This window comes from Nyctereutes procyonoides, unplaced genomic scaffold, assembly GCF_905146905.1.
Source record: "Nyctereutes procyonoides isolate TBG_1078 unplaced genomic scaffold, NYPRO_anot_genome, whole genome shotgun sequence".
Taxonomy (NCBI): Eukaryota; Metazoa; Chordata; class Mammalia; order Carnivora; family Canidae; genus Nyctereutes; species Nyctereutes procyonoides.
Window position 1 is genome coordinate 49,444,986 of NW_026575131.1, and position 12,075 is coordinate 49,457,060.

At 61.0% G+C, this 12,075-nt stretch overlaps 3 protein-coding genes across 4 annotated transcripts; 1 reads left to right on the forward strand and 2 right to left on the reverse strand.

The window, feature by feature from the left end:
- Positions 1-69: 69 nt before the first annotated feature.
- Positions 70-2,676, reverse strand: THSD8 (thrombospondin type 1 domain containing 8). Of its 2 annotated transcripts, none has more exons than XM_055344610.1 (3): positions 2,359-2,676; positions 1,027-1,232; positions 70-209 (listed from the first exon to the last, which is right to left on the reverse strand). In XM_055344610.1, the coding sequence occupies exons 1-2, from the start codon at positions 2,507-2,509 to the stop codon at positions 1,033-1,035; spliced, it is 351 nt and encodes a 116-aa protein (XP_055200585.1). In that variant the 5' UTR covers positions 2,510-2,676; the 3' UTR covers positions 70-209; positions 1,027-1,032. The 2 variants fall into 2 exon arrangements, with proteins under 2 accessions (XP_055200585.1, XP_055200586.1); XM_055344611.1 differs by having other exon boundaries at positions 88-212.
- Positions 2,677-2,723: 47 nt separating this feature from the next.
- Positions 2,724-5,759, forward strand: PRDX2 (peroxiredoxin 2). Its single transcript, XM_055344609.1, has 6 exons — positions 2,724-2,844; positions 3,320-3,431; positions 3,521-3,674; positions 4,246-4,368; positions 4,540-4,670; positions 5,437-5,759. Exons 2-6 carry the CDS (start codon positions 3,329-3,331, stop codon positions 5,520-5,522), a joined length of 597 nt encoding a protein of 198 aa, XP_055200584.1. The 5' UTR covers positions 2,724-2,844; positions 3,320-3,328; the 3' UTR covers positions 5,523-5,759.
- A 2,394-nt stretch (positions 5,760-8,153) lies between these two features.
- On the reverse strand, positions 8,154-9,989 carry JUNB (JunB proto-oncogene, AP-1 transcription factor subunit). Its single transcript, XM_055343680.1, has one exon. The coding sequence runs from the start codon at positions 9,694-9,696 to the stop codon at positions 8,653-8,655; it is 1,044 nt and encodes a 347-aa protein (XP_055199655.1). The 5' UTR covers positions 9,697-9,989; the 3' UTR covers positions 8,154-8,652.
- Between the last annotated feature and the right edge of the window lie 2,086 nt (positions 9,990-12,075).

Here is a 12,075-nt window from a genome sequence, read left to right on the forward strand (position 1 = left end):
CTGGCTCCCGACCAATCGGTGCCCGGGACACGCCCCCGACGCTCCGGCCACCGTTGACGTTTCTGCAGCCGCCGCCGAAACTCCTGCCGCGCGGATTCCTGGGAATTGTAGTTCCCAAGGCCGACCGCCGAGCTCCTTTGGGGGAACGGGGCGGGCGGGGTCGCCTTCCAGGCTCCGCTCCGGAGTCCCTGACGCCCCGCCCGTCGGGGCTGCTAGGAGGATAGGGAAATAAAAGTGGGAAACTGACGCAGGCCTTGGAGGCCGCGGCCCAGCCAGGGCCTAGAAGGTCAAATATCACTATACTGCCAGACTACTGCCAGTGCCCACATCACTGGGTCCCGGTCCCCGATCTGGATGCTGGCTCTGGTCCCTGTCCCTGCCATTCCACACAGTCTAAGCCCTCCGGACCAGGTATTCCTACTTCCACTGGGCTCAGGCCTTCAGATTTGCCTTCCAGCTCCCTCTCTCTCCAGCTCCCTCCCTCTCTCTCTCTCTCTCTCTCTCTCTCAATACCTCACCCAGACCCTCGCCCCCCCTTTCCCCGCTTCCTAACCTCTCTCTAACTGGGGCTAGGCCTCCTCCACCCACCCCCTCCCAACTGTGATCCCAGATCTCAATAGGCTTCTGCTGAGAGTCTGAGCCCACCAGGCAGGGCCATTCCCCCCAGTTGAGGGTTAATGTCCCCCAGTTCTCGAGTCTCAAACGGGCTCACATCATCACCCTGTAGGTCCTTGACCCTCATCAGGCTCATGCCCCTTCCTCAGGGTCACAGTTCCTCCATCTCTGATTCCCCCCTCCCGGCCCATCACTAGCTTTCTTCCTTTCTCCCCGGGTATCAGTGGGGCTCACAGCTCCTGACTCAGCTCACCTTTCCCCACCGTCTTTAAGCCTCATCCCTAAAGGCTCTCCTCGCCGCACCCCCCCCACGCCCCGCCTTTTCTCTCCCCTCACCCCAGGCCCTGAGGACTCTCAACCCCGGACTAGACCACCTGCCCTGGCCCCGCCTCCTCTGCGCTAGTCTCTCACTCGGGTTCAGGGCCTCCAGTCGCAATCCGTTGGTTTGCAGGATGAACAATCCCGTTGCCTGCAGGGCCGCACCTGCACCAGATTCTCGCGGTCCATGAACACCGGACCCGGCGCCGTGCCCAGGACCTCGCGGCTGCGCTCCTGCTTGCCCAGGTCGCAGAAACAGCGCCACTTCCCCCAGGGGCCAAGGATCGAATCCTCCAAGTCTAGGGATAGAGGGCCAGGTAGGGGGGAACCTACCCCCCCATGCCCTCCTCTAGGAAGGGAGGCAGATAAATACACTAACAACATCTCCTGTTTGCTGGGCTCTGCGTCTGTGCCAAGCACTCCACCATAGATAATCTAATTTAATTTTCCCATTATTCCCAGGTGGGGAAACTGAGACTTATAGAAAGCAAGCCACCCCTTGAGCTGATACATCTGGTGTATTGCCCAGAGGAATTGCAAACTGACACTTCCCACCTGTGCCAGCCTGTCCAGTTGGGAGTGTGATACAACACCTTTGGTGCCCACCATCTGAAGCTGACTCCTGTTTTTTTTTTGGGGGGGGGTGATAATGGGCCTGTTCAGTAGGCATAGTGCCACCTAACCAGCAGGAATGCCAGGTGGTAAATTAAGTGACATAATTGGCATAATATAATGAAGTACTGAAAGTCTCTGGTGATGTGCTAGCAGGTAGTACAAAAACAACTATAATGACCACTTTTCAAGCAGCTCCAACCTTCTGAGTGCTTATCAGAGGCTCTTTTACAATGTTCTTTTATGGACTCCTCCCTATGCCCCTAGGAAACTGGTCTTATCCCAACTCTGCAGCTCACAAAGTCCTAACACTTCATGCCTTCCCAAGACAACACTGGCCTCTTTCTTTCCCTCCGCCTGGACTCTTGGCTTTGGCACTTGCTGTTCCCATTCCCTGGCACACTCTTCTCCCTCAATCTTTGTGTTTTTGGCTTTTGCTGGATTCCTGCTGCATTGGTTACCGATCTGCTCCGTCAGGCCTTTTCCGACTTGAGACATTTACCCGCCCCTTTCTTCCTCTATCCCTATCCTTCCTAGCGCTTATCCATGAGTTTATGGATGTGTCTGGTTCTGGATTTATTGCCTACCCATGTCCCCCTCTGCCCCTGTAAGTGGTGTAAAGTCAGTCTCTATTTCAACTTACAGGTAAGAAAACTGAGCCTCAGAGAAAAGTAACCAGCCCAAGGGGGCCAGCTAGTGTGCAGATGGGGAGAGAGATCTGAAGTCCCTGGAGGAGGGTCTGTTTGCAGCCAGCTGGCAAAGTGGGGCAATAGGGCACCTTTCCGCACCATCACACCCGCAGCGTGTGGTTACCTTTCTCCTGATGCTGCAGCCGCAGCTCCTCCCAGAGGTCGCCTTCGCTCTTCTCGCCGAAGTAATTGTAGTTGGGGGAGACCCTAGCAGGGGTCCCCAGAAGCAGGAGAATCAGAGGTGGCAGCAGTAAGTCCGCCGGGCTCCCGGCCATGCCGGACTCCAACCGACCCGGGCGCGCTCCGAGGAGGAGCTCCTCGCGGGGGATGCGGTGGCCGCGTCACCCCCCGCCAGCGGTGGTAGTGGTCGGGGCCCGCGTTCCCCGACTCCTCCCGCCGCTTGCGGGCGCGTGGACCCGGCCGGCCTCGTTCCCCACCCCCCCGCGGTTGCAGTGGACCCGACCGCTCCGCTCGTCCGCCCACCCCCCCTCGCCCTCTGCGTCATGGTTCGGGCCGCGCATAAAAGGCACCCAGGCCCAGGGCGCGCTCGGCGCTGAGAACGTGTGTTCGCGCGTCTGCCAGCCGGTGCGCGCCGCCCTTGCCCACGCAGGTATGGACACCTAGAGGGCACCGGGCTCTGGGAAGCACCCCCCCCACCCCGGAGCGGCTCCGGCCGGGTCCAGACCTTAGCGCTGCAGCCTTTGTTTCCGCCCGCCGGAGTGGCCGCCTTTGTCCTTGCAGGGGAAACCGAGGCCTCGGCCTTGCAACACAGGCCGCATCGGCGAGCTCCCCACCCCCGGCTCGCGGGGGCTCCTCCCGGAGCGGTGGGCTGGTGCCAGGCAGCTCAAGCCGACACGCTAATGGGGGGCCCCGGCGCCTGCGGCCCGGCCGCTAGTGCTGGTCAGGGGGGCGGGTCTCCTGCAGTGTCCAGGCCGCGCAGCCCGGGTACCCGGGAGGGTGCGGGGTAGTGCTGCGGCCTCTGCCTCTCAGTAGCCGGGCCCAGCACGCAGCACGACCTTGGGAAGGGACGACAGAGGGTCTTCCCAGGCGCGCTGACCAAGCGGGGGGTGGGGGGGGTGTCTCAGCTTGCAGTCATGACCTCTGGCAAGGCGCACATCGGAAAGCCCGCCCCGCCCTTCCAGGCCACCGCCGTGGTGGATGGCGCCTTCAAGGAGGTGAAGCTTTGCGACTACAAAGGTGAGGGGCAGCCGAGCGTGGGCCCAGGTGGGCGTAGGACCCAGGCGTTAGAGGCCTAATTCCTTGTCTATCCCCGCTTCCTTCCCCAGGGAAATACTTGGTCCTCTTTTTCTACCCGCTGGACTTCACCTTCGTCTGCCCCACGGAGATCATCGCCTTCAGCGAGCATGCCGAGGACTTCCGCAAGCTGGGCTGTGAGGTCCTGGGGGTCTCCGTGGACTCTCAGTTCACCCACCTGGCTTGGTATGAGCGGGGACCCGCAGGGAGGGAGGATGTCACCGGGCCTACAGTCTCCTCAAGGATCCTTGGGGCTGTTGCTCAACGTCTGTGCCCCCCCCCTCTTGAAAATCATAGCATTCAGAAGGCCCAAGTCCTTAATGATGGCATAATTAGCATTTGAAAACTAGTTGCTTGGCCCAGGGAGTTGGAGATGCTTTACCTCACTTAGGGCAGCACAGCCTCCCTTACAATAGCTATTTCAAGAAGGTGGAAACTCCAGTTCTAGTTGGTGAAGGGCTGGGCCCCAACACACAGAACTAGAGAGAGGATGATGGGGGGCTGTAAGGCAGGCTTTCTGCCCTGAGCTGTGGGAGGTCACCAGCACATGTGAACACCCTTGACTGGAGCTGGAGCCTTGGCTTAGTGTTCACAGCTGTGGGAAACAGCCCCTGCAGCCTCTTGAGGGTGGAGTGGGTGGGGATCCTAGAGCCTTGCTCTAAAGCCCCTTATCGCTCAGCTCCAGTACCTCTCCTCCAGTCTTTATCATACCTAAGCCCCCGGGGTGAGGATCCAGCACTGTCTCTTGCACCCCTAGGATCAACACTCCCAGGAAGGAAGGGGGGTTGGGCCCCCTGAACATCCCCCTGGTGGCTGATGTAACCAGAAGTTTATCTGAAGATTATGGTGTGCTGAAGGAAGATGAAGGCATTGCCTACAGGTACTGTGGGGGCCCTTGAGGAGCCCCGGTCCTCAGGGGCAGGGGACAATGCTTGGGTAGGGTCTTCCCTGCCCCCAGCCCTGTGGCCGGCTGGTAGGGAGGTGTTATTCCCTCCCCTGGCCCTGGCAGCGGGAACTCCCAGCTCCTCACCATGAACCTTGATATCTTCAGGGGCCTCTTTATCATCGATGGCAAGGGTGTCCTTCGCCAGATCACTGTCAATGATTTGCCTGTGGGGCGCTCTGTGGATGAAGTTCTGCGGCTGGTTCAGGCCTTCCAGTACACGGATGAGCACGGGGAAGGTGAGCACACACATTCACCTGTGGGTACATACTCAGCCCTCATGCACTCACTGCTCTATCACTTGTGTGGGATGGATATGAGGGCCCCAAGGAAGACTCAGTTCGGGGCCTTGTCTGCAGGACCTTTCTAGTCTGGTGGGGGAGATACCCTAATGTGAGGGTGGGGAGCCAGGAGTTAACAGATTTACAAAAGGTATTTGAGAAGGCATGTACCAAGGCAAGCTCGGATAATATTAGTTGGATCAGAGTACTCTCGTGGGAGGACACAGTTTGGTCACAGGCCCTCGAAGTCCAGTGGATCTATGGCTGAAGGAGAAATAGGATCCAAAGGGGTCAAAGAGAAGGGTGCCAAGGTGGCTCCATCAGTTAAGCATCTGACTCTTGGTTTTGGCTCAGGTCATGGTCTCAGGTCCTGGGATCCAGCCCCTTGTCAGGCTCCACACTTAGCAGAGAGCCTGCTCAGAGGATTCTCTGTCCTTCTCCCCCTGCTCGAGCTCTCTCTCTCTCTCTCTCTCAAATAAATAAATCTTTAAAAAACAGTGGGGGGGAGGGTGTCCAAAAAGAAATAAAAATGTCAGCCAGGACATCCTATAGCTTGAAGGACTTCTCTCAATATGCTGTATGGTCGTGGGCCTGTACCACTTGGCTCTGGGCTTTTGCTTCTGCTACTCAGGCTCATGCTTTGCCTCTGTTCATCCCCTTGTACTGCCCTACCTTGAAGATGTGGCTCTAGCCTCTCATGTGCATCCCTGTGTCTCCCCCACAGTCTGCCCCGCTGGCTGGAAGCCAGGCAGTGACACAATCAAACCTAACGTGGACGACAGCAAGGAATACTTCTCCAAACACAACTAGACTGCAGACAGGCGGAAAGCTTGGGCTGTTGGCCCCCACCTACACCCCTACGTGGATACCCCATGCTGACCCAGGAAAGGCCAGACCTGCCCCTTTAAACTCCATGACCCTGGAGGGTTTGTCCAAGGCCTTCTCATTCTCCCAGGTGGGAGCTGGTGAATGGTGATCCCCTCCCTGGAGCCCATCTAGCTGGGCCCGGGCCAAAAGGTGACCAATAAAGTACTAGGACAGACAGGAGTCTGAGTCCTCGTGTCTTTTGCACCTTGGCCCCCTCTTCCTGGGAAATTGACTGTAGTTACTTATCTCCACCACAAGGTGGGAGCCTTACCTCATACTTACTGCTTCCTCTTTCTCCTTGGCCTGAGGGTGGTTTCCAAGGGGCGGGGGGGGGGGGGGGGGGGGGGGGGGGGAGTGAGGTAGGCTGTGGGTCCCTTGCAGGGAGCAAGCCCCAAGATGCCCTAGGCCTGAAACCTGGCCACACAGTGCAGCACCCACACTTTGCCATCAGCCAGCCTGGGTTCAAAGGCCATTCAAGAGCTGTGATTTTCCCTGGGTTTCTTCAACAGTAAGATGCGAATAAAGACAACCAACTCGGGATCCCTGGGTGGCGCAGCGGTTTAGCGCCTGCCTTTCCTGCCTTTGGCCCAGGGCGCGATCCTGGAGACCCAGGATCGAATCCCACGTCGGGCTCCGGGTGCATGGAGCCTGCTTCTCCCTCTGCCTGTGCCTGTGTCTCTGCCTCTCTCTCTCTCTCTCTCTCTCTCTCTCTCTCTCTCTCTGTGTGACTATCATAAATAAATAAAAATTAAAAAAAAGACAACCAACTCACATCACCGTGTGATACGGTATGTGATACATACTGTGAAGCAATACAGTATGTGAAGCTTGGGGTCCAGTTAATGGTTATTAGGACAGGTCCCCGGGGCTGGAAGAAGAGGGCGGGGTGCCAGCCCTAAGAGCAGAACCACGAATGGGGAGCTGGAGCTACATGCACGGCCCCTGTTGCAAGCTCTGCCCCACTCTAGGTTGGAAGGACTGCCCACCTGGGATGGAAGGGTGAGGGTCAGACTGGGAGACAGGTATTCTGAACCAGAGAGTGTTCCCAGGAGTGCAGTTTGATGCTGTGTATCTTCAGGCAAGTGGTTTTGCACTGAGCCCCCATTTCCTTCCACAGGACAAACCTCATTTAATCCATAGACCCATTATTAATATTGCTATCCAGCCTAACAACCCTCCAAAATCACTCATTTGGGCCTTGGAATTTTATCTACACTCCTTCCCCAAGGCCCTCGTGGTTTCCCTGACCTCCTCTCCGCACTCTTGGTTCACTCAAATCCAGAAACACACTGGTTTTTTTGTTTTTGCTGTTCTTTAATAGGCTGATCTTGTTCTGGCCACAGGAACTTTGCACGTGCTGTTTGTTCCCTCTTGCCCAGAACGTTGTTTTCTCAGAGCCTGGCTTTAAAACTGAAAACTCGCATCATTAAAGGTCCACGTTTCCAATCCATTCTCCAAAGCCCTCCCCTGCCCCATCACTACCACTTTGACCGGTTTTGTTTTGTTTTCTCTTACTAGCACTTACCACAATCTCCGAATCCTGTCTGCTTGTTTATTGTCTGTCTGCCACGGTCCGGGCAGTGTCTCCAGGGCTAGGTTGTTGAGCATTTCGTAAATGAATTAATGAAGCGTCTGCTCTGCCCACCCCACCCCTGCGGCTTCTCAGCCTGTGTTTTTCTCTGCCGCTCTGGGGGGCTTCAAGATCCGAAGCCAGCTAGACCCCCTCCGGGCGCACCAGCCGCCCTCCCACCCGTCCCAGCTGCGGGGGAGGGCGTCCCGCGAGAGGGCGGCGGCGCCCGGCAGCCCGAGCAGCCGCCCCGGCAGGACCAGACCTGGCAGTCGCCCTGCGCCCTGCTCCCAACCTGGCACCCGGGAGGGGAAATTGGCAGGCGGGCGCCGCCCTTCCTGGCGGGGGTGGGGGGGTACCGCGGCGGCGGCGGCGGCGGCGCGAAGGCTGCAGCAACCCCCCGCCGGGGTCAGGTCAGACGGAGCGCGCGTGGGCGCGGCGGGGCCCCGACGCCGACCCGATGGGGCGGGCTCCGGGCTGGCTCCGGGACCCAGGAGCTTGGCCCTCCCACCGCGGACGCTCTGGACCCAGGCCTGGGGCTTTCCGGGCCCCGGCAGCCGCCTGCCTGGGAAAATCCCGGCCCCCTTCCCGGCGCCGCAGCCCTGCCCGGCAGAGCGGGGGAGGGGATTCCCGGAATCTGCCCGGAGACCGCCGGCGCGTCACTGGACAGAATCGGCCCATGTAGGGGCAGCGCTTCCGCTGCGTCAGCGGGGAAAGCCCCAGCGCGCGCAGCTGGGCGGGGCTGCGCCCGCGCACTGCGCGTCTCGCCCCAGGCCTCCTGCCCCCTGGTGATGCGCGGCTGGACCGCGTACCCGCCCTGGCCCTTCCAACCCCGGGGGGGAGGGGGCCAGAGAAGGGTCGGCCGCCCGCACTAGGGCTGCAAGATGCTTAGGTGGAGCTGGCGAGGAGGACACGGACACTGGAGCGAGTCACAAGCAGGAGTGGGGTGGGGGCAGCCCACTATTCTCCTCCCTCCTCCCGCCCGGCTTGGAAAAAAAGACAACAAATTAATAAAGAACCATTTTTTTTTTTACTTAAATAGATTCAATAAAAAGTCGGAACAACAAACACACACACACACAAACACATCTTAAAATAAACTCTTTAGGGACCGAGTGCGTGTTTCTTATCCACAGTACGATGCAGAGGGGGGAGGGCAGGGGGCGGGGGTCCCTTCCCCAGTGTCCCCGCGGGCTTGAGTACCGGGCGGCGGGGCCAGCTCCGCCGCGATCGCCCCCTCCTCCCCTCCCTGTTAAATACACAAATATATTATATTCAATATGAATCGAGTCTGTTTCCAGCAGAAAAAAAAAAACATACAAAAAAAAAACGCGAAAGGGGGGCTTGTAAACGTCGAAGTGGAAGGACTGGACGCAGAGCGGGCGGGCAGGAGTCCAGTGTGGTTTGCGGTGCCCCGGGGGCCGGTGCCCACCGCCTGCCCCCTCGCCCCTTGGGAGGCGTGCGCCCAGTCGTCCAGACTGGGGGAATGTCCGTATGGGGGGGCGTTCAGAAGGCGTGTCCCTTGACCCCGAGCAGCAGCTGGCAGCCGTTGCTGACGTGGGTCATGACCTTCTGTTTGAGCTGGGCCACCTGCTCCCGGAGGAGCCCAGCAGTGCTCGACAGCCCCGCGTTCTCGGCCTTGAGTGTCTTCACCTTGTCCTCCAGGCGCGCGATGCGCTCCAGCTTCCGCTTCCGGCACTTGGTGGCCGCCAGCCGGTTCCGCAGCCTCTTGCGCTCCACTTTGATGCGCTCCTGGTCTTCCATATTGATGGGGGACACTGGTGGCGTGGCGTCGCGGCTGCGCGCCTCAGGCACGGTCTGCGGTTCCTCCTTGAAGGTGGAGGCTCCTCGGCCCAGGCCCAGTTGCGCCGGGTGGCCGCCAGCGAAGGGTGGCGCGTGTGGGAGGTAGCTGATGGTGGCCGTCGGGTACGAGCTCCCAGTCCCGACGGCGGCCCCGGCGCCTCCAGAGGGCGCAGAGGCTGGGGAATAGCTGTTGAGGTTGGTGTAGACTGGAGGTGGCTCCGGGCCGGCGTAGACGCCCCCGGGCCCAGCCGGGGGCCCCGAGCTGGCGCCCAGGGACACGTTGGGGGGCGTCACGTGGTTCATCTTGTGCAGGTCGTCCAGGGCTTTGACAAAGCCGTCTGCGAAGCCCTCCTGCTCCTCGGTGACACCGCCCCCGGCGCCCCCCGCACCTCCGCCGCTGCCTCCCCCGCGGGGGTAAAAGTACTGTCCCGGGGGCGTGGGTGTCGTCGTGATCACTCCGTTGCTGTTGGGGACGATCAGGCGCTCCAGCTCCGATGAGGCAAGCTTGAGCGACGCGCCTGTGTCCGAACCCTGGCCGGAAAAGTAGCTGCTGCCACCGCTGCCCTCTGGTCCCGGGCCCCGCGCCCCGGGGGCTTTGAGACTTCGGTAGGGGTCGGCCAGGTTGAGCGCCAGGCTGGGTTTCAGGAGTTTGTAGTCGTGTAGAGAAAGGCCGCCCGGAGCCCGGCCGTATCCCGCCGCTGCGTATGAGTCGTCGTGGTAGAAGGGCTGTTCCATTTTAGTGCACATCCGGGCGGCCCAGGCGGTCTGGGGGGGTCCCTGCGGGGCCGCCCCGGGCCTCGCTGCGGCGAGCGGCGCTCTGTCCGCGACGGTGGCTGGACTGGGTATCTGGACGCGCGTTCCCAGGAGCTGGCACCGGCCGGGAGAGGCCAGCCGGCGGCGGTGCGCGGAAGCTCCGTGCGGCTTCTCGAGCCCTTCGGCCCCTGTCTGGCGCGCTCGCTTTCCTGGTGTCGCTTCCCCCTGCTCCCCGCTCCCTGCTGACTCCGGTGCTGGCCTGGCCGCGCTCAAGGTCCCGGCAGCTCAGGCTGAGCCACACGCCTTTATACGGCTATTGTCAGCTACGGAAGTGCGCTCCGATTGGCCGTCGCGCGAGCCGGGCCCCGCGCCCCCCTCCTCCAGCGTGGGGAAGGGGAGGAGGCGGCTCGCGTCACTGTCAGGAAGCGCGTGTCCTTGTAAACAGCGGCCACGGGCTGGGTGGCTTGGCGCGGCTGCAGGGGGATGGGCTCAGGGGACCCCGGGGTGCGCGAAGAAAGGGGTGCTGGTCCGAGATACACGAGGAGGGACTCCAGGGAAGGCATTGATTCCCCTGGATGCGAGGAACTGTTACAAAGCAAGTGTGTGTGTGTGTGTGTGTGTGTGTGTGGTGTGTGTGTGTGTGTGTGTTGGGGCGGAGGGCGGGGGTGGTCTCCAGGGTGTACACAAAAGGCCTGAGGGACTCGGAGTATTCGAGGGGGGTTGAAGGGCTGATTATATACACAGGGAGACCCCACAAAGGTGAGACAGGAGTATCAACCAGAGTAAATGAGGGAGGGGTAAGGTAATGTGTGGGGGTCCTGAGTACAGAGGGGTTAAAGGACTTGAATTTTAATAGAGGGACTGAACCCAGGAAAAGTGAGGAGGGGGCGGGGAATCAAAACTGCAAAAGGAGGGGATGGAGGATCCATTATGCAAAAAATGAGTAGGGGTCCTGAAGTCCATGGGAGAGACTGAGGGCCTCCATAAGGGGAATCTAGTTATGTAGAAAGTGAGGGCTCCGGGGTATACCGAGTCTGGGAAAATATGGGGGGGGGGGACACCCTGTCAGAGGTTGGGAGTCACTGGGGTCATCTGCAAAGCACTGATGAAGGAGAGTTAAGAGTCCAGACACACTTTCAGAGCTGAGATGATAATGACACAGGGTCTCCAGCTGAGACATGAGAGGAGGGGTTTTTGAGGATCCTGGGGATTTGGACTGCTGGATCTTCCATGACTGGCCACCTCTTCTTGTGGGTGCTTTCTAGGCGCCAGTATACTTTGCCCATCTCCAAGCCCTCCCCCCGTGACCCGGGGCTTGACCGACACCGTGCCGACTCAGGGTGCTGAACCTACCCCGACGGCCCGGGCGCGGTCGCCCAACCCCACTCCTTCCTTAGAAACAGGCTGGGGAAAGAGCGCCGCGGCAGGAAGTGTGGCAACAGCCCCGGGGGAAGGAGCCCGGCCCTGCCTCCGTCACTCGGATCCTACGGGACCGTGCGCCCCGCCCTGGGTCCGGTCGGGTTCTGCGCCTCAGAAGAGGAACGTGGATGTGCGACCCCGGCGGAGGCCAGGGTGCGCAGAACACGCCCAGCCGCATAGGACTCTAGTCTCCCTCTCCCAGCAATGGTTCAGCCCGCAGCACCCGCAGGCGACCGCGGAGGCAGGCGGTCCGGGGACGATTCCATTAGCCCGACGGAGGGGGACGCGCCCGGGAGCGGGCTTGGTCGCCATGGCAACAGGCCGGAGTCCGCGGGCAGAACTGGGGGCGGGGCGGCCCCGGGAGGCTCTCCCCCGCGCCCATATAAGGACACAGGAAGGGGTGGGGCCAGCGCCGTCCCGGGGCCCGGAGCCAGGACCCGGGAGCCCGGGTATCTGCCAGGTCCCAGGGCGCGCCCGGGCCCCCGGACGGCTAGTCCCGACCAGCCCCGCCGCCGCCCCCGAGGCCCCCACGGCCGCCTCGCTGGGCCCCACCCAGCTGCTCTGGGGCTGCGTCCTGCCGGGCCCGGCCCGGCCTGGCAGGTCCCCGCCTGCCCGCGGGCCTGGGTCGGACTTCGCCCCCGGCCCGATTGGGCGCGGAGGGGCGGGCCAATGCCTCGAGGCGCCCCCGGCGCCTGGGCGGGCTGGCACGACTGCCTCCTTCCTCGGGTGGGGTACCTTTCCACCCGGAGGTCTGGGCCTCTCCTCCCACATCCCGAGGGGCTAGGATGCCCCTTCCCTCCCCCACACCAGTGGGTAAAGGGCCTTATTCCCGTTTTAATCTGGGGGTCCTTCAGCCATCCAGAATACCTAAAAGAGGGGTGGACAGTCTCTTCCTCTCCAGGGTATCTCCTTCATCCCGTCAGAGGAGACCAGAAAATCCAAGGGGGGAGAATC

Excerpts from the sequence above, each read along its gene's own strand:
- THSD8 (XM_055344610.1), bottom strand. The coding sequence starts at position 2,509 with ATGGCCGGGAGCCCGGCGGACTTACTGCTGCCACCTCTGATTCTCCTG. Across the intron at positions 1,233-2,358 it reads GCTGCAGCATCAGGAGAAAG|ACTTGGAGGATTCGATCCTT; the intron begins GTAACCACACGC and ends CTCTATCCCTAG.
- PRDX2 (XM_055344609.1), top strand. The coding sequence starts at position 3,329 with ATGACCTCTGGCAAGGCGCACATCGGAAAGCCCGCCCCGCCCTTCCAG. Across the intron at positions 3,675-4,245 it reads CAGTTCACCCACCTGGCTTG|GATCAACACTCCCAGGAAGG; the intron begins GTATGAGCGGGG and ends TTGCACCCCTAG. Across the intron at positions 4,369-4,539 it reads GATGAAGGCATTGCCTACAG|GGGCCTCTTTATCATCGATG; the intron begins GTACTGTGGGGG and ends TGATATCTTCAG.
- JUNB (XM_055343680.1), bottom strand. The coding sequence starts at position 9,696 with ATGTGCACTAAAATGGAACAGCCCTTCTACCACGACGACTCATACGCA.